Source organism: Drosophila suzukii, chromosome X, assembly GCF_043229965.1.
Source record: "Drosophila suzukii chromosome X, CBGP_Dsuzu_IsoJpt1.0, whole genome shotgun sequence".
In the NCBI taxonomy this organism is placed as follows: domain Eukaryota; kingdom Metazoa; phylum Arthropoda; class Insecta; order Diptera; family Drosophilidae; genus Drosophila; species Drosophila suzukii.
Window position 1 is genome coordinate 7,128,195 of NC_092084.1, and position 26,078 is coordinate 7,154,272.

The window sequence follows — 26,078 nt, forward strand, 5'->3', positions numbered from 1 at the left end:
GTCCACGGGATAAATGCTAACATCACCCTTATGTTTATTATTATGCTCTTTAGAAACGGTGTACTTATATGAATTATCCTTATCAGATATTTCACATCATTTGACCTTGAAAATAAACACGATTTTTCTTAAGGATTATTAAAGTTTTATATATAGTTTAAACTCTGTTAATGTTAATATTTATCATAAAAATATTATTAAATGTACTGATCTTAGAAAAATGTAGCTACACCAAGCCTGTAACGTCACCTAGCCTATAGCGCCACCTAGTCTATAGCGCCAACTAGCTTATAGCGCCCCTAGCGGCTTGGTGGCTTATTAGTGAAAACAGCTAATTTGCTATATGTGGTGTGCAATCTCGTTTAAATTGCAAAATATTGAGTATTATTTAGCTATAACTTTTTAATGACAAACGATTACAATCATTTTTGGCATGTATATAGGTATTCAATTTTTATATGTACATAAGTTAGAACAGGTTCTTAAGTTCAAATTTTTTATTTAATTCTTATGTAAGTAGTACAAAACTGGAACTATAAAATATTTTCCAGTGCTTTAACCTATTGGAATCTATTTTGTAATACCTGTAAGGCTTAAGGTCGCCAACTAATCTATACATAAATAGATTTAAGTTTCGATCTCTCATCGCTTTATATACCCTTCATAATTGATTAATTGGACTTCATTCAGGGTCATCTTGCCTTTAAATGACAACATACATACATACATATAGTGTTACATTTAAATAATATATAATAATCCAAAATAATATAAAAAGTGTAAAAATTTTAAAAGCTTTTACAAACCAAATTGTATTGACTTGGCTAAAAGCTTTTCTGCAATGCCTCTCAAACTGTCGGCAGCTGTTGTCTTTGAAAGTGGCTAACAGAGTAGTGTACTCACCACTCGACTGTGGTGTATTCGAGAAATGAAAAATTATGTCGTTGAGGTTTTCACACCGTTAATAACGGATAACCTTTTAATGTATGCTTATATATGTACCTTGAACATTTGTATATAGAATTCCAGATTGATGATTATAATTGTTTCGGTATTTGTTCCAATTTCAATGAACACATTGCGATCCCTTATCGCCACCTTTTGACTTACCAAATTATATTTATAAGCTTGCAGAGCACACATGCCCGAATATTAACTGAATGTAGTACTTGGAAAAATAGATGGTAATAAAGTCCCAAATTTGTCATATGTTTGGGGAATGTCTGTTTATTATATGGAATATGAGAGTTAACAGTTTTCATTAAAACAATTTGAGTACTTTTCTGTGTAACGATTTTTGTGTTTACATATCTCTTACTTTTTGAACTTGTTACTGTACTTTTAATTAGACGATTTAATTATAGGAATTGAAAATAAAATGGACGATTTTTGTTGGCTGTCCCCTTTTTTCCCCAAGTGTAGCCAGTTCATTGCCATCATTTTATTTGGCGTAATTAACATATTTTCTGTGTGTATTTTTGGACCCTACTCTTATCAGCGAACGGAAGCTGTGGCAATTTACGGGGCGCCACTATTTAAATATTTCACTTTAGACTATACGGGAGGAAGGGCGAAAAGGAGGTGAAAGGGGGCCTGGGCCCTTGAGAATAACCCAATTGTTTTGGGGAGGGGGTTCTGAAAAATAGCAACGTGTCCATTGGTCCAACATATGGGGCGTCGGCATCCAAGTCCGGCAATTCATCCACACGCATGCGTCGTTTTCGGATGTCATTTGGGTCAGGCGCCAATGGGAAGCCGTCTTTTTGGGGATGGCGGTGGGGGGAGATGTGGGCTGAAGGTCACGGGTTGCGGCAGGTGTAGCCCATGACCTATGACCGGTTGACAACTGACTTAACCGCAAAAGCCGCCAAGCTCTAAAGCCCCATTTCAGGCGGATTTCCTTGTAAACTTGCATCGTGATGAATGTCTAAATATGTCAGGATATATGTACATCGAAAAGTTAAGAGTTCAACCTTAACTATTTACTTGTTCTCAATGTTTTAACCCATACTAGCTTCTATAAACACAAGAATGTAGCATTAAATGAGCTTCGATCAAAAGAAAACTAATTAAAATCATATTTTGAACAAAGCATTTAAATCACGACCAAAATAACATCATGACCAATAAACGTTTTAGAATTGTGCTGCTACTATGAAACGAAAAGTGAACTTGCGACGAGATGATTTTAGACCGATGACCGAATTTTGACGATGATGATTGTTGCACCTGCTTTTTGCCCATTGTTGGTGTTAGTGTTTAGTTTCTGCATTCCGAAAAAATCATAAAGCACAAATATTCTGGGATCCAGAAAGAAAAACGCTATAAAAGCTGAATTTTCATAGTGTTTTCCCTTCTATTTGGAGTTCTCTCGCGCATTACATGATCGTTTCGTTTGTTTAGCAACCCTATTTTGGGTGACGGCAACTTTTCCATCCTAATTTTTTGATTGATTAAATTCCTTCTAAGATTGGAATATTATTAGAATAAAAACAGCCTCAACATTTTCTAAGCCGCTTAATTTTTTTTGAGTGTCGAATGAAAAGAACATTAAGGAAAAAGTGAGAAGTGAGCGCTGTTTTTCGTGGGAGTGAGAGGGATAATTTGCAAACCGGCTGCCCCAGCAACAACAAAAGGTGACAAGAGAGCAAGGAGCAACGGTTTTCACTTGTTTATCGGTTGACCCAGAGAGAGACAGAGAGGGGCGCGCAGGGGCGGGTGCTGATTTAACTTTTTGGGGGTCTTACCATTTTAGGCAATACAATTAACCTTGTGACTGTCTCTTTCTGTTTTACTTTTCCATCATAACATTTTACAGTAATTTGCTGCCCCCCTTGGTTCAAGTCCTGACGCCCTAGTAAGAAGTAGAAAGGATAAGGAGAAGGAGGATAAGACACCCACGCATGTGAGTGGCGAGGGCGGCGAGAGAGGGAGAAAGAAAGCGCTGAACGGCAAGGAAAACGAGGAGAGCGGTGCATCCAATCGACGCAACAGGCTTGCATCGGCCATTAAGCGCCGTTATAACAATAACCAGAGCACGCAAAACGCTTCGGCTGCCGTCTCGTTTTTATACCCATTACTCGTAGAGTAAGAGGGTATGCTCGATTCGTCGGAAAGTATGTAACAGGTGGAAGGAAGCGTTTCCGACCCCAAAGAGTATATATATTCTTGATCAGGATCACTAGCCGAGTCCGTCCGTATGAACGCTGATATCTCGGAAACTATTGAGTGTTGGGACTTGGCAACTCAAAACGCCCACAAAGGCCTATAGCACTAAAACCCGTCTTATTATCAATATCTATCTGCAAGCCAAAAATTATTGAGGCCGGACTATTCATTAATAAGTTAAAATCAAAAAATAATCAGTATTTTGCAAATCAATCGAGAGTGCACACCATAAATGTGTTAGTGAAAAAATCACAGCTGCTCTAAGCATATCTCCACCACCTGGCACTCAATTAGGCTGAGTAACGGGTATCTAATAGTCGAGACAATCGCCTGTAGCATTTTCTCTTGTTTTCGATTTCGGCCTTCGTGCGTCTTCGGGGCGACGCCGACGCCGGCAGAGCAGAGGCAGCGATGGGAATCGCGACAACGGTTCTTAGACATTAGGTTGCGCGCCATCGTTCCAGGCGGTCGCACATTCACGGTGCGCTGTCGCTTTGCTTTATGTGTGACTCTGACTCTCTTTTTGGAGCGTTGATTTTTTTTTGAGTGCCCCCACATCCACTAAGTGCCGAAATTTTAAGAAATCCTTCAGAAATTATCCTGGTGATATCGGTTCAAGGATAACAGTAACACCTTTCCTTTGCTCCTTTCCTTCTTTTTGCAACTGTGATCCGAAAAAGGAACCGCTATTTTTCGAAAAAAGAAACAGTGTTACGCGCGTGTGAAACAGAATTAACGGGAATAAAGAGTGGCACTCGGGAAAAGAAGGGGGAAAACAAACATCAGCTAGGAGTGAAAACGAAGATCTAACGGGGATCTTCCAGCCTTTTCGGAGGAACTTCTGAGACTGGAAGGTTTCGGGTTTTTTTTCGAGCTTTTCGTTTTACCAAAGTCAACACTTTTTGCTGATATCGGGAAACGTGTCCCGTTTCTGTGCTCTCCGATGTGTTTACCCTTTCTTAGGCGCACCGAGAAAAAACCTCCCTAAGAATACCAAAAAAAATCAAGCCAGGAGAAAATATCCTTTCAGAAGAATCTAAATCAGAATGATTTATTTTAAAATCATTTAATCACTGCACAATGTCAAATTAATAACATATTTCGGGGGGCTTTTTTCTCTGTGCAGTGCCATAGCCGAAACAACAACCTGCCAGCCGTTTAAAACCAAACTCAAATACGAACCGAAACTGCCTTCACACACAAGTACCTATACCAAACCCAAATAGCTGCCAAAAGAAACCAAATATACCAGAGACGTCGTAGCATCCGTTCCCCGGAAGAAAGAAGATGGGATCGCCGGGATCCCAAGCGCCCGCGATCGCGACCTCGGTCGGAACCGGAATCAGAAACGGGCGGAGAGGTCACACGGGGTCGCTGCTCCTGCGTCTCCTTGTTGTGGTCTTCGTCCTCAACGCCTGCCACGTACCGCTGACAAATGCCAAGGTGAGTTTCCCTGGGGGTATTACGACTACGATATCTGATATGTGCGAAATCGGGGAACTCGTAGCGTCCGTTTCAATTTCGCTGTCGCCCGCTTTGCATTGATTGAGGCGGTTTCGGAGGTCTTCGAACCTTGATCGGGGCTATAAAACGGATACTAAAACTATTCAAGACAAAGGTTCAAACTCTGCATACCGATAGACAGCTGAAATTTCCCAAAAAAATCTAGCCCTTTGTGTGCTATATAATTAAATTTAAAAGCTTTTGCTTCACGAGTTGGTAAATTTAGGAATTTATACAATTTATACATTTGATTTTTTAAAAAGCTAATTAAATGCTTCACTAAGGTCTATACCGCTTCCAAATAATCTGGCAATTATATTATCTCAAAGACCCATTTCACTTACCCTCAACCGTTCCACTTCCATTTTATGATCTCTAAACCAACGATCTCTTATATTTCGGATGACACAACTCGGGGCCCCTCGACGAACTTGAACTATTTTACATGACACACATATTATTTTCCCAATGTAAAGACGAAAAACAAAACGAGCTTTGTGATTAGCATAAAAATATATTGATGCCCTGAGGGTATTTTAAGTGGATTTGAAAATAGTTTCCCCCTTGGCATATATAAAAAGTTAGGAAGTGCTTGGAATTCGAAATTCGAACGCTCTGCTAAGGACCGGATTTCGAGTTGACCAGAGGCCAAAAAAATAAATTCATCTTGGGCATTGAGCCCAGGTCATCGTCGGGGGTTATCACTGTCTCGAAAAGACAGACGCTGAATTCATTTCTTTTTTTTTCCAAATTCGAAACGACTTCAGCTGCGGCCTTTGAATGATGCGATTGTGTTCGGTCCTCTTTGCCAATTATTATGAGAAGTCGATTGTTCCAGTTCTAAATTCTATCTATATGCAGGGTTCTGGTCGGTGTATGTTTGTGTGCTTTTCCACCATAATGAGCGGCGATGATAGGGCGTTATCAGCGCGTGTTAATGACATGTTGCCCACAGACGTTGTCTTGCAATGAAATAATTTCCTAAATTAACATTTCAAATCACCGAATGTATATGTATAAGAAGGTCCGATTTTCTATGGGTTCAAGTACCTGCTGGACAGTTTTGGTGCTCTACTTCATTTTGTCGACTGTTGTTTTGATTCGATTTGTTTTGCTGCAGCGCTCACGCTTTTTTATCACATCGGAAGTTGCGTAAATGAGGCCAAATTCGAACATATGTATTTTCATTGTACACATATATGTCGCCGGTTCGGGGCTTATCGTGGGGACCCACAGTTCCAAGAAGGAACCACTGCGAAACGGACTGTAAACGAGGTCACTGCTGCCCTGCAACTCGATAACTCCATCCTCCAAACTCCGCTTTTGCCCATCCGGCGTATGCGTATTGCCGGTCATCGGAAATCGCGCATACGATCAGGTGGCCCGGCAACTTAAGGTGCCAGATATCGGTTATCTTGGGTTTTATCCGTTCAAGATTGATAGCTGTGCTTGGTTGAGCTATTGGTACTTCCTGAAAGACTAAAAATACTTTTTATCAATAATGTTCTAACTATTTTAGCGTCGTTGGCATGACATAATAATGTCATTATAGTTTCTCTCAACTTAAAATGTTTAAAAAGTTAAAAATATTTAACTATCAAAATAAAATTCGCAACATTAAAGCAACTAATTTGTAATCATTTTGTAATGAAATAAGTGTTGCTTAATTTGCACTTTAAAATTATAATTTATGCCTTAGGGTATATGTAGAAAGATCAATTTTAAAACAATATGCAATGAAACTTTGAAATAAGAAATGAAAAATGTGCAACCATGCAATTATCTACGAAATTACATTATTTAAGAGCTGAAATGTGAAACTTTTTCCATATGGTTTTTCTGCTGTTTGAACTGATCTTCGCCTGGCAACCGAATTGAGTTGTTTACACCGACAGATGGAGATACTTGCATATACAGAGGGATCCCCTTTCGATGGCCCTTCCCCGGCTTAACAAGGTTATGCCCTTTTCCCCCAAATCATCTTTTGGCTTATATCGCTCATCATGCCCCCGAGTTGCATTCAGATATGTGTTCCCCGATATCTGTCAAACAAACTGTCAAAATATTTGCATCATCAACAACAACTGCAGAGCAAACAAGAAGGAAAATTAAAGCACCCAAGCCCCGACAAAAACGGCAGGCGGCAACCAAACGGATGAGAAAAATATTCATTTCGCATCTTTTTCGACTTGGCCGTATCGTTTTTGGTTTCTTTTTCAGCTTTTGGGATTATGTTTTTTTTGGTTTCTTTGTTTTTCTTTGGGTTTCTGTGTAAAGATGCGTCCGTTGGCACATTCCCTTCGGTTCGTTCTCCTTGTTTTGTGTTTTCTTGCTGTTTTCGTGTCTTCACGGTTTCTGCCTCGATTGTTTGTTTGTGCAACATATGGACACAAGATGTTGGACCCTCGATCACACATGTGACCGGCTGCCTATATATCAGCCATTCTGGCTTTATTGGATCACTGAGAAAATGGCCTTAAAGGAGGGATCTTAAACTTATCATACACATAGATAATGTCGCATTAATAAGATATTTTGCATTATTGTAATATCATGTCATATCATATCATATCATATCATATCATATCATTTCATATCACATCATATCATATTATATCATATCATATCAAATCAATATTACCTACTACAAAAACGGAAAGATCAACACAAAGACATCTGAATAATCCAAATTTGGGAAATATTTTCAAGATGCGTTGCCCCAAAAGTCTAGTATATTACATAGATCCCCCTCTCAACCTTTTCTCCCTGTGTACCTGTGTACATTCGCATACCGATCACATGCAATTTTCAGTGGAAGCGTCATGCGAGCATTTGTTTAAATATCACACTGAGGCTGCCTAACGCACACCCCCCGCTTTTCCACCCACTTGAGCTCAAGTTCAGCCATTGACCAAGGGGCGGGGACTCGATAGGGGGCGGGGCCGTGGTGCAGGGACAACTGGCACACTTAAAACTGTTTATATGTACATACGAGATGTGCGAAGTGCGAGTCAAGTGTCTGGTGACTCGTTTTTTAACTTCCTATTTCTAGTTTTTTAGTACTATTTCATATACATACATATATCTATGTATAATGCTGATTGGCGATATCGCCAAGTGTTAACTTTGTCAAATTGGCTTGCCAGAGGAGAAGGCTGCTTCCATTACCATTAGTCATTAGGGCATCCGAATCTGACCTGGTCGGGATTCTCAGATTCTCAGATACTCAGATTCCCAGACTCGGCGGTTCGGTTGTGCGGATCCGGAATCTATTTTCCCTGGCTGACGTATGCATTTTTGTAAGGAAAAAAGCTAAAACTAGGGGAATCGGGGAATCAATTGGGGAGATGTTGGCTATGAGGCAAGCATTTATAAATAGATGGCGACAAGATACCAGAGACGAAAGTTTCTAACACGAGGCGGGGCAGGAAAGTTGGGAGTTGGGAGTAGGCAAGTCTTGCAATACCCTGTAATGCAATTCGCAATTGTCCTTTAAAAATGGAGTTTCCTCTTTGTTTTAACTGACACTTTAAAACTATCTTATATATCGATTTACCTATCTATAGACATACCTTTAATATTTAAAAACAAATTTTATTAGAGGTTCTCATTATGACCAATCGAACATTATATGATAAGAGAAATAGATTTTGTTACCCCCACATATTTGGCAATAATGCATAGCAAAGAATCCAATCTACTGATAAATACGTGAAAATCGAAACCCCTTCGACCCCTTTTGCATCTAACACCTGATACTCGTGTTCTTTGGCATTCATTTGAAATATTTGCTCGTCAAACTTATAGGTAGAAATTGAGGTGAACAGTGATCCATTCAACTATTTGCCGCATAGACTAAACATTGAAAAATAACTCCAAAGTGTAGGGTAAACCAATTTCTCAGCCTGACTTTTCATTTCTCACTTCGTAGCCCCAACCAACTTTTGTAATTTAATATTTGCATGGCGCGTCTGTGGGGGCACAAATATACTATATATGTATATATAGAGTCTGTCCCCGGCATATGAACAATTATTGTTTGAATATTGCATTGCGTAAATGTTGAAAATAGAAAAAAGCAGCAAGAAAATAAAAAAAATATAAAAAATACATCACCCAACCACCCATTAACAGCATTTTTGGGATGGGAAAATTTCTAAACTGTCGCAATTCGCCTTCTAAGTTTTGCCATATGCAGGAGGCAGTGTGGGTGGACTATATATATATATTTATATGCCCATTGTGTCATCATCCCAATCTTACTGAACAAAAGACATACAAAAACTAAAACAACATTTTACGCGCAAATGACGCCATTAAAATGTGTTTGAAAATTGCATTTAAATTTTTTTATTTATGCGAAAAAGTGATAATAAAACTTAGGAAATTGTCTGCCAAGAAACCAAGATGATGATCCCATCGCAAAACTTAGTATGCAAGGCAATCGGCTTTTTTGGGTAGGTCTCATTCCAAATTCACGGCATCGCAGGGCCCATCGATAGAGGTGATTTAAGCTATAGAGGTTCGGTTCTAAGATTGTTTGACTTTGATTTAGATTGCCCATCAAAATAGATGGTTATACAAATAGGGAAAAGGATGCAAATGCTTTTCATTACATTGTTTGAAAGTGATTATAGCATACCGATCACGTTGAAATGCTTTACCATTCAAATTATTGTATGCGTAGTTAAATTGATTTTCTTAAATTTTTTTTTTCACATTATTATAGATTACTAATCAAAGCATCCGTAAAATATTGGTATCAAGTTGATGTACGTTTTCAAATCGTTAAAAGCGATTAACAAAAATATCTTGCCACCTGATTGATAAACAGAAATAGATACAAATTTCCAAAGAAGATATAAAACGGGTTTAAACTCCAGGGGCAAATTAATGAGTGAAATTTATTTGAATTCGGAGTCGAACGATGGTAGGGAGTTTGGGCTTAATCAGCGGAAATGCTTGGGGCGATTTTTCAATTGACGGAATCGACTGCCAATTACAGATCGATCGAAATGGCAGATTCTTTGCGTCCTAATCGTTAATCATAATCAGAGCGACGGAAATTGGGATGGGCTCTGAAAAAAAATTAAAAAAATAAAAAAAAATTATGACTATGCGGGTGACATCAGCTTCTGTTTGGCAATCGTCTCCATTAATCTTAAACGCTTTTTTATTTCGGGGGAAATTAAAAAATGCCTGCACAGCATCGCCGCAGATCGCGATCGAGATATACATATATCCATGTGGCGTCTCCCCAATTTCGATGCCAATGGAGTTGCATCATCATGATTCGGAGCATGACGGAGTCGGGGAAAAAATTAAGAGAAATAAAAAGGAGGCACCCATTTCAATGGAAATCCACATCATTTCAATTTGTTTTAATTGCTGCCAAAGCCTAAATGGTGAAATAAATTCAACAATCAATTCCAAATCGCCTCCAGTGGCTTTCAAACTGCCCCAAAGTTCGAGCCAATTAATTAGTAAACAAAGCATAAAAGCAGCAATCAAACAAGCCAAAAAATGATGCATAATTATGCAAATTCAGTTAATTTGCCATTGCCTTACGCGACTTGCATATATTTATGCTTTAATAAGCTCGCAAACACTTTGATTTTCAACTCGATTCGATTCGATTAAATTTGGGATCCATTTGAATCTCTGGCATTTTGGATACGTTTGTCATGGCCTTTCGGCGGCTATCAAACAATATTTAAGCTTGATTTTTATTTATATATACAAAGACAGTTTTTACAAATGTTTAACCAAAATTTCTGGAAGCAAACAAATAAAATAAATAACAGAGATAAGCAATTAAATTAATAACAAATTTGACATAATCAAATAAAGAACTATACAAGCCTTAATTAATCATTCGAGGAGGGCAATTAAATAAAGCACATTAAAAATTAAAGATTAAAGCAGACAATGATAAAAGAGATCGAAAATATGTTAATTGACCATTAGTTTCTAATGATTTAACGTAATGAAGTGTAAGTAAATTATAGACTTCTTGACTGACAAACGGAAAAATTTTTTGAGAATTAATTAAATCGATGCGATTTCAATTGGTTTTTCCGATAGTATCGATTTTCGATAACAAGTTTCTCTGCCAATTGATCAAAATACCCTTAGGAATTTAAGTGTGTTCGCACTTCGAGGTGAGAACTACTATGCCACATAAAATATTTATATATTTTCGGCGTGTCAGCTACTTTATTGATATTTCATCGGAGAACAAAGGCGCAGAGGTTTCAGCTAATAGCCGCCAAAAGAGGCGAATGGAGCAGTCAATTAAAGAAAAATGTTCCCCATACAAAGTCGCCTATGTAAGCCACGGGTATATCTGGAAGAAACCCCAGACCCGCCAGATAAGATATAGAGTCCACATACATAGGTGGCATAGTTTTCGATGCTCATGTTGTTGCCAAGTTGATAAGGTGTCAACTGACTGATAGTGAGACCAGGTTACGGGATCGGATCGGGAACGGAGTACATACATATATGCATATACAGGCTTTATATATATATATATATATATATTGTGGCTGTCAAACTGCCGGCACTCGTGTGCTGATGAATCTTAATTTAATGCATATGCGGCTGACATTTGCATGACCAAAATCGTGTGAGATCGTCACTATAACCAAACAGGTTTTTCGATTATTTTTTTCGTCGACTTTGCCCGCAGAAGCTGCCACAGTTTATGATTATTTTATTTGTGGCCAGAACTAGTTGCCTTATCAACGCCATTAGCAAGACCTTTTTGGTTTTTTTTTTTTTTTTTTTTGCTTTGAGCCCAATATTGAAAACTGAGGACTGACTAAGCCCACAAATATTCGGAGCAGGGTGTGGGCAATGTGTATTTGTGTACATATTTCCCTACGAGCCCATCAGATTCCATAACCATCCGATTCAGTTTTCTTTTCGCCAGCAAAACGGTGTCCAATGCAGAAAATGTTTCTTTTTTTTTTGCCCAGATCAGCGCTTTCATTAGCGCAAGTTCATTAGCTTCTGTGGAGCGTGTTGGATATCTAGGTGATCAGCTGATATTCCCAGACTACCCAAATCGGATTTCATTTCAGCAATGTGCGCCAGGCTGAAAAGTAGGCGAAAGTTCTACGGAATTTGGGGAGCTGATAATAAGAATCGGAACTCGAGTTTCTTGTGAATGAATGGTATCACGGGTAAATAGACACATGTGTATATTAAGTGTTGAGGTGGGAAAAGAATTCCATTACTCAGAAACGTAGTATTCCTTTTTTTTTTTTAGAAATTTAAGAACTGAAGATTTAATAAAATCACAAGATATAGAATTTATTAAGCCAGTCAAGAATCATATCATATGTAATCCGCATTTTCCATGACTGTTACATATTCTCTAGATTAAATTAAATGTTTCCACTTGATGAGAAACATCATAACCTTTTAAATGACTAATTGTATGACAAATCTGGATGTGGATTAGCTGCATTTAAATATTTTTTCTTTGCAAAACGGAAACGAGTTCGTCGATCATCACCGCGCATCATTATAGCGATTATCCGCTATTATTGATTTATGCATTAATAATTCAATTAACAAACCCTCTTCTCTGTCCATTTTTCAGGTATGTGACGATTTCAACGAATTTGCAAACCGAAATCTATTTCCATTCGATTCGGTTCGATTTGAATCGAGATTTTAAGGCAAAAGAGGCAAACAGACTGCTTGACGCTGGGGAGCCGCCCCTATATCTCCCATATCCCCTGATCCAGCGATTTCTGGCGATCACTAAATGAGACCCATTAGCTGTCAAAAGACAAATATTTGTCGCTGTCACCGGGCAACAACAACGCTGACTCTTGACCAAAAGCCAAACTTGATTTATTTCCTGTTTCTGTGTGTGTGTTGCTGTTGCTCTTATTGAAATGAAACGTGCCGCCAAAAAATAGAAGAAAGAAAACATAGAAATAGCCTAACAAAAAACCAAGTATAAACTTCAGACGGCAACGATTTCTATTTTTTTTTTCGGCCTGAAAAAGCAGAAAAGCAGCAACAGCAACTTGACCTTGTAGCTCCAAGTTGACATCCCGCAGACATTGGTCACAATTTTTAGGGATAGGCAGATAGATAAGAAGGAAAGATAAAAAGATAGAAGTGCTATTAAATTAAAAGATAATTTAAGATAGAAGATGGATAGAATTATATATGGTGCCTACCAAGGCAAAACTACATCACAATTTAGATTTTCTCAAATCGAACTATAGAAGCATAAAATATATACAACTGAAAATCTTTAAAGCTCATTACGCTTATAAATTGAAATATAATTTTCCCAGTGTATATGGTAATGTTGCCATTTAACCCCATGTTACACTTAATTCGAAATGTTTAAGTTAACTACCTCATTACACCTGAACATTTTCTCAGAAATTTTCATAAAAAAGCATACGTATATATGTTTTTCGCTATAACTTGTTGCTCTTAAGCACTGGCAAATGGTTTTTCTCTGGGTCATAGAACTTGCCAAATGGCTAATGTTAATAGTCTAGGATGGTATATTATGCGAGTGGCCTTCCAGGTGACAGGGCTGTCGAGTGAAAAAGCCTCGCACTTTGGACCTCCATCGGCAGTTTGACAGCCATTGATGCATTGACAGCTGGAGAGGAGACTTTGTAAAGAGACTGAAACTGAGACTGAGACTGAGCCCGAGGCTGTTTTTCAGACCCAGTTATGCAGTTATGATGGATAGAAGATGTCTTTGGGGGGCTATGCCCATGTAGGTGCAGCTTACGCTAATGCAGTTCAAGTGTTGGAATCATAGAAGAAATAACTTTTCTGTTTTGCTGACGGTGCCGCGGAAAATGTGCAGCAATGCGAGTCGAGTCCACACACAGTCACCCCCTCTCGAAATAGAGTCCCTTCATGGCCCCTCCAAGAAAAGAAGAAATCAACAAGCCGCAAGTCAAGAGGTTGTCCCCTCTCAAGACCCCTATGCCCCCTGCCTTTGAATACTATATCTTCTTGTGTGTGACAATGAGAAGGAGGCCTATAGCTGACAACAACGGCACTGTTCAAAATCGGGGGGTGTTAGGAAAAGGTATTCTAGTTATAAAAGTCTTTAGAAGAAATATATCTCAGGACTCTATTAGAACTTCGATCTAATATGATATGATATGATACGAATATTACATTCATGTATAAATGTTGAAATATCTCTCTTGATTTTAATTCCTTTTGATAGAAAATAATTTAAACTCTTTAATTATAAAGTTATGAATGTTTTTCATAACCAAAAAAATAATCAAATATTTTTCTTTTATTAATGGTAAAAATAATTTTTCTAGAAAATAATTTACTCTTTTGGAATATAACAGTTTAGAACGTTTTTATTTACCCAGTTGAACAATATCAAAAGCATAAAGTAGCCATGCACTTTTGAATAGTAGTGACACTAGTTTCTCTCAGTGTAAAATCTTAGCAGATTTTCAGGCAGTAAAAGTAACAGAGTCTGTAATTACGTTTACTTGTTGTCTGATGTTGCACTCTTTATTTTGTATTTTTCCCTTTCGCATTGTAATACCTTTAATAAGCAGGATGACGTTGCACTTGACAACAACTGCAGCATCCAGGAGCAAGGGAGATGGCCATACGGTGCGAGAGGGACAGAGTAAGGGAGAGGGCACGGGGTTGCAGGAGGTTACCTTTGTTGCAGCTGGCGGGCTTTTGTTTTCTGGGTGCCGCACTTGAGGTCACCTCCATCTAGTCTACCCACATAATGCCAGCCCATTCTCATCTTCCAATATTATATTCTCCCTGGTTCTTTTTTTTAGGTTAGTTTGGTTAGCACCGCCAAAACAACAACAACAGCAGTCAAGAGTTTACGCACTGCGACATTATGGTGAAACTTTAAATCTTAGTTTGGGAGGATTTATTCTACTTAGTTTTGGGAATAGTACTTCAAAAATAATAAGATAATAATAATTTGTATAAGATTTTGAGATGCTGTTATGTTTTTCAGGCAATTCATTTCCTATTTTTCTACTTTTATTTATATAGAGTACCAGACCTATGTATATTCAGTCTACTCCTCATAAGCTCTCAACTCTTTTTGAGGCAAGTAATGCATAAAAGTCACTCTTATCTGATCCACATTAGTGTCATTATGATCCCCCAAATGCAGAGTGAAGCTCTTGGCTTCCCAGAACCCCTGTTTTTGGTCATCGGGAGCATATAGGCCTATCGTTTGGGGATCGGATTGGATCGGGAAACGTGCTTTGCATAATGGCCACGCCCACTTGGTGCGCCAAACACGTCGCAATTGCTGAGCCCAGACAAAAAGCTTTAGAAAAAAATTGAAATAAAAAAGAAACAAACAAAAAAAAACCCGGCAGACAGTCTTCAAACTTCGATTGGAATGGCCTAAGCCGGATAATTTATGCCGCTTCCAAGACAGTTCCTCTGCTCATTCCACGACGCCTTTTGCATACGGCGAAAATGAAGAATAAATAAAAAATAAATACAGGCATGGGTATAAAAAAATACCAGAGCCTGGAGAGGCAGGACAATTGGTACAAAATTGGTCAGCAATAAAAATGTTTTTGGGGCCATTTGATTGATTCCTCGCCTAGGTAGTTCGGTTATTTCGGCTTTTTTACGATTAGCGAGCGATGAGGTAATATCTGGGTATGGCGATAAGCCCGATCCGAGGTCGGTGTCGTCAGCGGGGAACGATAAGTCCGCCGGTACGATACGATACGATTACGATAAGTTAACCGCCGGCTACGTCAATATTTAATTTATAGATATTGTACCGGCTTCACCGGCCAAATTCGCAGCCAAATTCTTTTTAGCTTTTCTCCACGGCTCTTTTTGCTACACAGAAAGAAATTGGTAATCAGATAATCTATATCTACAAGAATTATACCTTAAGTTTTACCATAAAGGAAATTTTCAAGTGTTTATCACTACCATATTATTTCTGTGTTCATTTTTCGAATTCTCTTATTGTGATTTGGTGTCAAAAAAGTTGAAGATCTATGGCTTTGATACAGTTTTAGATTAAACCTTTTTTTTATTAAGCCCAATATTAAATTGCAAGTCTCGTTTCTCAAAACACACTTATTTGAGTCATCATAAATTTGTTTGGCTAAGTACTTATGGTACACGTGCCAATGACTCGGCTCATAAGGAAGTTGGGAACACGAAATTGAAATGGAAATATAATAAAATAAAAAGTGATGTGGCTATTAAACAATCTGCGGACTACGGACTACGGACTATGCGTAGTGCCCACCGCCTCCATATATCTGTACATACTCCCAGGTAATTAAGTTTAGAGTTGAGGCACAAAAAGCATTTAGCTAAAAAAGCTGAAAACCCAAACAAAACTAAGAGAAAATCAAGTTGAAAAACCGGCAAAAAGCGACTGAACTATAAAGCACTCCACGAGACGCAATTACGTTGTACACTGAGAAAAAATAGGACGATACTTATCAATATTATTTTAGGGAGTGTAATGGATTTTGGCATGGTTTGTTTTTGATCAAAATGAAGTCTTGACTTCGAAACGAATATAATACATTTTTTATAGGTATTTTTAAAGCAATAATATAAATAATGTTAAACTACATACATAATATAATAACTAAAATATGCTTTTGACCTTTGGTATCTGCTGCTATTAATATGCAAAGTAATCAGCTTTTAGTGCTGTGCAACTGCAGCGCAGTCGCCGTCGTGCTGACCTACAACGAGGCGCCTTCGTCACCAACGCCGCCCCTTTGTCGTTCGTCACTCGCCTGTCGTCTCACGGCGTCTGTGCGTGCCTAATGAGTTGCTGTAATGCAAAACCAAAAATTTTCATACGACCGTCTGCCCATTGTGAGTGGCTGTAACATATAGCCTGGCCCACATAGACACAGATCGCCGGCCACAGTGGGCCCTTGGAATAGGGGAAAAATTAAAAAGAATAACTCTTCTGTGGGCTTTGTTGCATAGAAGTAATATTCATATCCTATCTATATAAAAATTAATTTTTTCTACAAATTATTATTGTATTATTGTATTATTCAAGTACATTGTTCTTGAATTAAGAACATTATTTCTTAAAATCCTTGTAAGTACATTTCGGCTTCAATGTTCTCAATATCAGAACAAAATGGTAAGAAGAGAAAAGTTAAATTGAGTTTATTCAACAACTTTTTAATAAGTATACAACTTTAGTTGTTGAGATAAACAATGCAAGTACCGCCAGTTCAACTTGATTCAAGTATATTGAAAATATTTCCAACTCAAAAAATGTCGTTAAATTTTTAAGAACATTATCAACTCAGATGAGAACGTCAGAATTCTCATTTGTGTAAATCAAGGCAAAATAACCAGATAAGGGTAATTTGGTTGAGCTGCAATATCCTTTTCTAAGGAGTAATTTTTTTTATTTATCTAGGTAAAATGTAAATTCGTCACTGGCCAATCTCCACTGTGAGTGTCTGGCTTAGGTAGCCGCGGAGTGTCTAAAACAAATTGCACGCAATTAAACACGCTCCATGTCGACTGAATCTTGCCCCACTCGGTGGTGCAGAATACGCTGGTGGTGCAGCATTCTTATGGATGACGTACACAGAAAGAAAACTGTAATAATATAATGATGTAGTAGTTCGATAACTGCCCTAACGGATACAGATGTTCTATGCATTGTAAAGAGGTTTTGCTGTATGATGCATCTATATGCCTTTTTTGATTTATCATTAACCCATTAAAACTATATCGAACTGCGTTTTTATCTGTGTACTGCATCATGCGGCGTCACCCGCCGGCGGCTCTGCCATTTGCGATTTGCATCGCCCACCAAGATACATAAATATATATATATATAAAATATGTATATATATTTGCATGAGGAAAGGAAGGAGGAGGCTGTACTTATTTGGCTGGCTTAAGCGCTCTCCAAAAGCCCCAAAAGTCGCTCCACTCGCTTGCAGTTCTTTTTTGGCTCTCCAGTTTTATGACTGTGTAATTTCGATGTTAACATCTTGATGGCCGAACTTTGATTAATGGCCTCTGGGGTCCTCGTCTTCGTCTTCGGATTTCGGGTACCGATGATAATGATTGGTGCACTCTGCAAACTGCAAACTGCACACTCCACACTGCACTTTGTGCCACTGGCTATCTGATTTATGCGGCAAATATTTAAGCGGATAGTCATATCATTTTTGCTCCCTGAGCCTATGACATCATCCAATTGGGAGTCCAACTCTGTGCGGTCTACTCGTTTTTATATTTTTAGTTTTTTGCACTTATGACTGGCTCTACGGGGTACTTTTTTAATTTTGTGGGTGTTTTCACGGGACAAAAGTCAGTTGTGAACTTACACTAACTATTTGAGGTATACCTTTATTTAAAAAAATGGTAATATATGGACTTTAAAGTAATTTAAAGGAAGTTTGAGTAGAAAGGGATTAAGTTATGCCACTTTAAAGTCAAATTTGAATCAGTCAAGTGCAGGGTTTGGGTCACCTTTTCGGAAATCATCAAAAAGGTCATACCGAATACCGAATACTAAACAGTAATTTGAGATAGTTAAACTACAAACCTTGGTTATCCATTTCCAACCCCTATGAAGGACATTTGAAAAAAGTTCCAACGAATTCTCAGTAGGGGATATCATCTAGTCGGTTAAGGCGTGTAACCATACAAACTTTTTGTTCGACTGACTGCTGGGTTGGATGCAAATGACACAGTTTCGCGACTTGGTCGCCTGGAGTTTGCATAAATCTCGCTGATCGCTGATGGGTATTAGTATTATCGCAAAATGTGGCCCATGGGCAAGTACGGGGTGACCTCACTCTTACAACAGACGGATGGACGGACGTCAGTCGTGCGGTCACCTTTTGCTATTTGGGGTCCGCAGACAGACGATAAGCTACCAAGAATAATGGTCACCTCCTTGAGCTGCCTTCGTGATGAATAATCAATATTGGTTGGGCCGACTTGCAGCTATCTGCTGAAACTAATCTTCAGTCATATATGTACATAGGTATATATTTGTATAATATACATTATCTAGAATCCTATTTTTTGAGCTACCGAGAGTAATTATCACAGGTACATATAATGTTTGCATATACATTTTATATTTACACTTTTAATATCCCTCGTAAACATTTAAGATAGTTTCTAATACAAACTAATGATAACTGCCTTGCATTATTGTAAAAACTATCCAATAATTCTATTTTTCTTACTGATTTTAAGACCCTGCTACCTTAAGCACCTGTTGCACTCATCGGTTTTCCTCACAAGTTAACTCTTTAACATTACGAAAATAAATCTTTACTGCCGTAATAATCATAGTAATCCAACGGATAGTGACATTTAAATGCCAGCAAATGATGATAGATGGCGGCATGCGCGAATTCAAGTGTGCTGCAATCTTGATTTTTGGCAAATTTGAAATCTTTCTTTCGGTTAACAGGGCAGGGGAATCCCCCGATTTTAGTGTTCCTTGCTGTTGCTGTGGTTACAAGGTCGCCTCGCCAGGTTTTCCCGGTTTTCCGGCATGGAATGGAGGCGGGGGGGTCCGTGTGCCAAGGGGTTAAAAGGTCAGATTGCAAATTGCGGTAGTTGGAAGGGGGGGGAGGGGGCAGTCAGTTAAAACTTGCAAAAGTTTAGAGAAATTAAAACTGAATACACACGTGGCCACAGAAATGTTTCTGCCGACACAAAACTTTAACTGATACTCTCTCAGTCTGTGTGTTGTCTGTTGTCCCGATGTTTTTGTTGTCGGTCAAATGAAATTGTAACAGAAGCACTCCAACAACGGCAACAGGAAGCCAAAATGTTTTCCCGGTGAAAATTTTGGATTGGAAAATGGTGCCGGTGGCAGTCGGTAGTCGGTAGTCGGTAGTCGCTAGTCCCTCTGAACTTGCCTTTTCTAATTGAGCTCGGGTTTCAGACAAAAACAAAAAAAAAAGAACGCCATGATGCACAGCAGCTCGAACTCTCTGGCCAAAAAGGGTTAATTATGGCAGCACTTCTTGGCCTAGGCCCCATTAACCTGCTAAAGATCCCAAATGCACTTGGGGAAAACATATTTTAATAAGTAGATAGGGATTAGCAAGGAGAATATTAAGAATTTATGGTTCTTAAGTGTTATAACAACTATTTAATATATTAATAAGAAAGAGCTAGGAAAGTATTATGAATATGTAGTTCTTAAGTGTTTTGTTTGATTTGCTTAACAATGGATTATTATTTTAAATATATGCAGCTTTAACTTTTTGTTGAGCCTTACTATTACCTTTCATTTTTCCCACCTCACTCACAGAAATGATTTGAATTTCTTCCAGTGTCGCTTTGACCAATTTATTGCTATTAATTAATATTCATTCAATAAAACGCAATCAATAATCAGAAGTTGAGGTGCTTTTTACTACTTGTGGAATATTGAATATCGCTGTAGCCGAGTGTTTTGTGTTATCAGGCAACGTCTGACTATAAATAAAGGCTAGCTAAAATGTGTGTAATAAAACGCACCACAACAACAAATTGATTCAGCAGCCTGAACAGCTGAAGAACAAATTGCGTAAATGCTTTTTATAGAAGTTCAAGTCATTGAAATTCGAATTCACTTCCTCGAACGCCGAATGCGACCGATCCACACACAGCACACGCATTTTAATAAAATACATACATATGTGTACGGGCAATTCGCCTGCTGCCTTCATAATCAGCTTGTACAAAATAAAAAAAAAAAAGAAGAAAAAGAAAAATATCAAGGCACACACAGCAAATTGAGGCCATTGGGACTCTAAACTAAACGATAACCAGGCAAAGAGAAATTCTTTTTTTTTTTGATGAATATGCAGGCCTGCCAATAAAGCAATTCAATTTCATTTAAACAAATAACCGGCAATCAAAGGGCCACACAACAAATTGTTTTAAGCTATTTTGGGGTCATCAAAAAAAAAAGGAAGGAACAGTTGAAAATAGATGACGAACATGTGTAAACAAATTGGAAACACAAAATGTGTTAAATATCTCAACAAATTTATCAGATCAGCTTTTCACAACAGAAGAAAGCCAGCACAAATTGATGGGCCTGTCAAAATAAAATGGATTTAATGAAAATATAACCCTGACTCTTACGCAATTTTCGCCTCTATCTGAAGTCATCACTATAAATATTGGGGGTTTGAGGGCACACACACACACACGTGGTCCCATAAAATCTGATACCAAACCCCTTCAAAGGGGTTATTACTCAGCTTCAGATTATTACAAAATATGCGCGAATGGCCAAAACAAGAGGGCAATAAAAGCATTGGTATAAAAAATAAAAACAAAGTGTAAAGAGCCGCGTAAGTGCCGAGAACATGGCTCATAAAAGTTGGCAACAATCGTAAGAGCAATCAAAATGTGCACAAAAATCAGCGAATACTTTTGGTCCGTGAGAACAGAAAAAATATCCAGAAAAAATAAAAAAGCATAATATACTCTATAAACTAAGAATTTACATCTAAACAAACATTAAATGAAAATGAATTTCTATTAATAGCAATTAATGCCTGTAATATTAACAAGAAATTGTTTGGTACTCATTACATTTTTTATTACATTTTTTTTTTCACCAAATTTGTAACTTAATTAGACACATTAATTACGCGCAATTGTTGGAGGGCCAAGAAAGTCTCGGTTCAGGTAGACGGGTAATGCAAATTGATGGACTGCTCCGCATACCGCCCTCCAATTTTTTTTTTGCTTTCTCTTGCCTTTGCTAATGCAGACAAATGACAGCCAAAGGCACCTGAAAGTGGCAGGATGAGGACAGGGACATCCGCAGGAGCATCCGCATCATTGTCACGTAGCTTCTAAGTGCCACAAATTACGCACGCAAATTGGCTTTGTTGTGTCAGCGGTTGGGTAGGTGGTTGGGTGTCTTGTGGGGGTGGGGCTGCAGCATCGATAGTTTCCCTGCAATCGACCCCATCAACAGGGAGAAATAATTAACACCTTCCAAAGGAGTGTGTTAAATCGTCTAGGATTCCCTGTAGCAGAGTTCGTTTGAGATTCATTTTAGAAGGACTTTCAATACCTACATATTATTTAAATATACAAATATTTATTTGTTTTATCTGTGTTAAACTCAATACTATATTCTATACTATAAAACTAGTACTTTCAGAATTCTTAAAAAATGTTAAAATGCTTATATTAAAACTACACACAGAAAATTCTGACGTTCTCATCTGAGTTGAAAATGTTCTTAAAAGTAGAACAACATTTTTGAAGTTGAAAATATTTTTATTTTGCTCGAATCAAGTCGACATTTACATTGTATATCTCCAGTTAGTAGTGTATTCTTATCAAAAAGTTGTTAAGTAAACTGAATTTAACTTTTTCGTTCTAATATTGAGAACATTGATACCAAAATGTACGGTATTTAAGAACAAATGTTCTCAATTCAAGAACAATTTACTTGAATAATTCTCTCTGTGTAAAATAAAAAATATATTTAAAGTTTTTAATGAAACAGAAATATAATTCCTTTATTAGAAATTTGAGGAGTAGAAAACTATACAAAAAATATTTTTTAAATTCCTAAAGCACATTAAAAATGGAAATATTTATTAAATTGATTTACTTATGATTTATAAATCAACTTTTTAAATTAAGTTTATAGTTGAATATAGATTTTAATTGTATAAAATTATGTTTTTGGTAGTTAAATTATTAGAAATATATGATATGAATATGAATATGTGATATGAATATAGTATAATATGATTTCGATTAATTTTTTTCTGTGTGTATGCAGCCCTGAAGAAAGAACAAATTTTCGACCATTAAACGGGGCTTAGGACCAGCAACAACAAAGTAACTGCACTTCCTGAGCTATATATATACATTCTGTGGGCCAAAAGGGGGCGGGGGGAGTGGCTCAAGCTGGCTGACAACTTAATATGAGGCACGAACCAAGTCAACCAAGCCAAGCTGGCCAAGAAGCCTCAAGTATCAAGCCTCAAGCCTCATGTCACAAAAAAAAAAAGAAAGGCGGGGAAGATAGTGGTCAGGGGGGGGGGGGGGGGTGAAAAGCTGGCGAAATGCTGCCGACAACTTAAAGGCGTTAATGGTCGTTTGTTTTATGAGAAATTGCCAAAACGTGAGTGGCATCCTGAATTTTTCCTGGGGAGAGGAATCACACAGAGACATCAAAGCGCCCAGGATCAACAGTCGCCAAGCGTGCTCCTCTATATTTTTTATATTTCTCTGTGTTTTTCTGGCGTTTTTTCTTCTTTTTCATGCCGCAGGACGTGACAACCTTGGAGTGGCTTCAACATTTAAATGAGTTTGTGCAACATAATAACAAAAGAAAAAAAAGGGAAAACAAAACATACATATTAGCGTCAACAACATTGTCAGGCTGCGCTGAACTTTGACTTGCTTTTTGCCACAAATCACAGCTCAAGCAGGTGTCAGTGTAACCACTTTGTTGACTGTTTGTTTCTGATACCCTGGAAAGGGTATGATGGGCACATAGAGAGGAAAAAGATCTATTGCAATGTACGAAATATTTATGGATATTTTTCTACAAAAAAAGTATTAATTTAAATGTGAATACTATAGGAGGTTTTGTTTTCCTAACAACAATCAGAATAAATTAGGTATAATAAATGGGTATAATAGGAGCAATCTATTATAATGTACATTCTATAAGGATGTTTTGGTTTCCCTACAATCCGTGCAATTAAAAAATCAAATATTGTGAAACAAGAAGCACAGAGTCAAAAAAATCTAAACAAATAACCTCTAGAATTAATAGTTGTTTTAAAATAAAGAGATTAATGGTTTAAAAACTTAGTAAGCATACTAAATTCAAAGTTAAAACACCCGACAATATATCCTCTCATTTCCGTGTCCCTTGCTCTTAACCCATTGTTGTGTGGAATTTAATTTCCTCCCCATTGTAAGTGCATCCCACACGAATCTCTGGATGAGCAGGTGGTCCAGGGTTCGAGATCTGTGCCCCGAGTAAATAATAATAATGGAAATAAAAACAACAGGTCAGTTCACAGTGGCAATCAAGAAGGCAACAGCTGAATTGAATTATTTGTTTATGTCAGCGAAATGAAAGGTTTCCATGGGAGAATTAAGCAGAAAGAGCAAGTGAATGAAGGCAGGAATGTTTGCCTTGCAGCTTTCCTTTTGATTCACTTTTACTATATTTCCATTTATAAACTGAGTAAAAGATATAGAATACAACCTGAGGGGTTGAAACTTTACCATAAGTAATTTAAATCATTAAAACATACGTATTACAAAGTATCGAAACTCAGAAGGATCGAATTTTCCAGCGGAAATCCCGTGTTTGGAAAAATCTGTCTTTGATGTGAACGAAACTGCGAATGATCAGGAAGATAACTATGTACGGTGATCATCGCCCGAGTTCTATTGACGCCCACAGAGAAGAAAAACGAAAAAGAAATGGGGGAAAAACTAATTAAATCAAAGCAATTGCTAAAACGTACAGTTTAATTAAGCACATGAGACATAAGAGTGCAGCGCTAAATATTTCCTGCTGAGCGCGTTCTCGGGATTGCAAATCCAAATCGGAATCTAAATCTTCAGTATATGTATATATAGAAATGTGGGTACCCAACCGTATAACCGTATAACCCGGTAACCGGGCACTTCTTACCCAGGTCGCTCCCAGCGGAATTTCTGGCTGAATCTCGAAATGATGATTGACGGCCATCATGTCGCGTAATCTTCTCTAGGCGGAGGATTATGGCGTCAATTGCTTTGCACTTGCTCCACAGACCCAGATTCTTTAGCTTGATGTCACTCGCTGCACTTTCTACCCCTTCCTCTAAATTTACAATTTTTTGTTTTATTTCTGTTTTCTGTTATTTTGGAGGCGAGGAAGAGGAATTTGTCTGGCAATTACCTTGACGCTAGTTTTTAATCAAATTTTCGTATGTTTCAACCCTCAATTTCCTTTCCATTTCCCTCACTTTTCCATCTACGCTTTCCCGCTTTCCACACACCGTCTCGCTTTTCAGTGATAATTGTGGCCAATACACAAAGTTGGCCACATGTGTGCTTGGTAGACAGTGTCTGTTTCAGCCTAATTCTTGATACTCTTTGTGGCAGGGATGTACGTAGTCACTATGGATCAAAAAAATCAGAACCTTAATTTTTACTATCTATGTACTTATTGTAATGCCTTCGGTTTACGTAGAATATTTTAGGATGTCATACTATTGTGACTATTGGATTTTATTATTATATCATATCACATGGATACTGGATATTACAGAGATATATTTAATGCAATATTATAAGAAATGTTTTAATGATATAATCTCTAATTTTTGACTCCCTGCAAATTAATACAATTTATGTAAAGCCATTTAGTTCTTATAACCTTCTGGAAATGCATCCCGAATTCCATTTCTTTATCGCCTACGTCCTATCCTATGTTGATTTTGCTCTTTTTGTATTTTGTACCTTTGTGTGTTGGTTTTATTTTTGTGGTCTATTGTGGCCTGCGAGCTGAGAGTTTTTGGGCCTGCCACGCCCCCAGGACAGCCGCCCACCGTCTGGCGTGCCTTTTGGCCACAAATTGTGCGCAGTCAGTCAGTCAGTCAGTTAGTCAATAACTTTTTCTTTCGGTTTTCTGTCCTGTCCCTTTCCCCCGAAAAAAAAGAAATGTATATACGATCGATTTAACGAGAATTGGCCGGCTGTCTGCTGCGATTTTTGAACATGATGAAAATAAATTGCCAGCACACATATGTGCGCCAAATTTATGACTGGCCCAAAAGGGGGGAGTGGCCCAGTCTCAATGTGTAATTTGTCTTGCAGGAAATGAGCCAGGGCAGAAATAAAAATCTAAAAAATCAAAAAATCTAAAAGAATGCCTTGTCCATTTGAGGGTTCAATGCACGCATACTGATTTTATTGGGCGTGGGTGGTAAAAATCACGACCTTCCGCCCCGAACTGACCCACTTGATGATGGAAAACCCCCATAACAACACACCACCCCACCACAACAAACACATGAGCAACAAGTTGAGACAATTGACAGTAGCCAGGCATTCTGTCTGCTTATTTTCCCCCATTTTCTTCGGCTTTCCCCGGCTCTGTTCCCCCCCACTTTTCACTTGCATAAATCTAGATACAGATGCAGATGCATTTCGCAAAAATGGGTTCAAGGACACTGCGTTGTCATCTAATTGGGCGGCCACATAAATTTAAACATTTCTCATTGTTTCCACGCCAGCGTATTTATTTATTTTCACCGCTAGCCGTTCGCACGTTGCGTATGCGTAATAATTCATTTCGACACTCATTTCAGATTGCAAATGGCATTTACAGTGGTGGCAGCAGAGGTAGCACTAAACTCAAAATACTTCATTTA

General features: G+C 38.0%; 1 protein-coding gene across 45 annotated transcripts in view; it reads left to right on the plus strand.

Annotated features, from left to right (window-relative positions):
- Positions 1 to 3,580: 3,580 nt before the first annotated feature.
- Positions 3,581 to 26,078, plus strand: part of trol (terribly reduced optic lobes) — an 85,998-nt gene continuing 63,500 nt past the window's right edge. For 44 of the 45 annotated variants that reach the window (XM_070997315.1, XM_070997328.1, XM_070997330.1 and 41 more), the window contains exons 1-2: positions 3,581 to 3,649; positions 4,295 to 4,611. In XM_070997315.1, coding sequence (XP_070853416.1) covers positions 4,456 to 4,611 — 156 coding nt within the window. In that variant the 5' untranslated portion in view covers positions 3,581 to 3,649; positions 4,295 to 4,455. Of the gene's footprint in view, positions 3,672 to 4,294; positions 4,612 to 26,078 lie in introns of all 45 variants that reach the window. The other variant, XM_070997316.1, reaches the window with a different exon arrangement.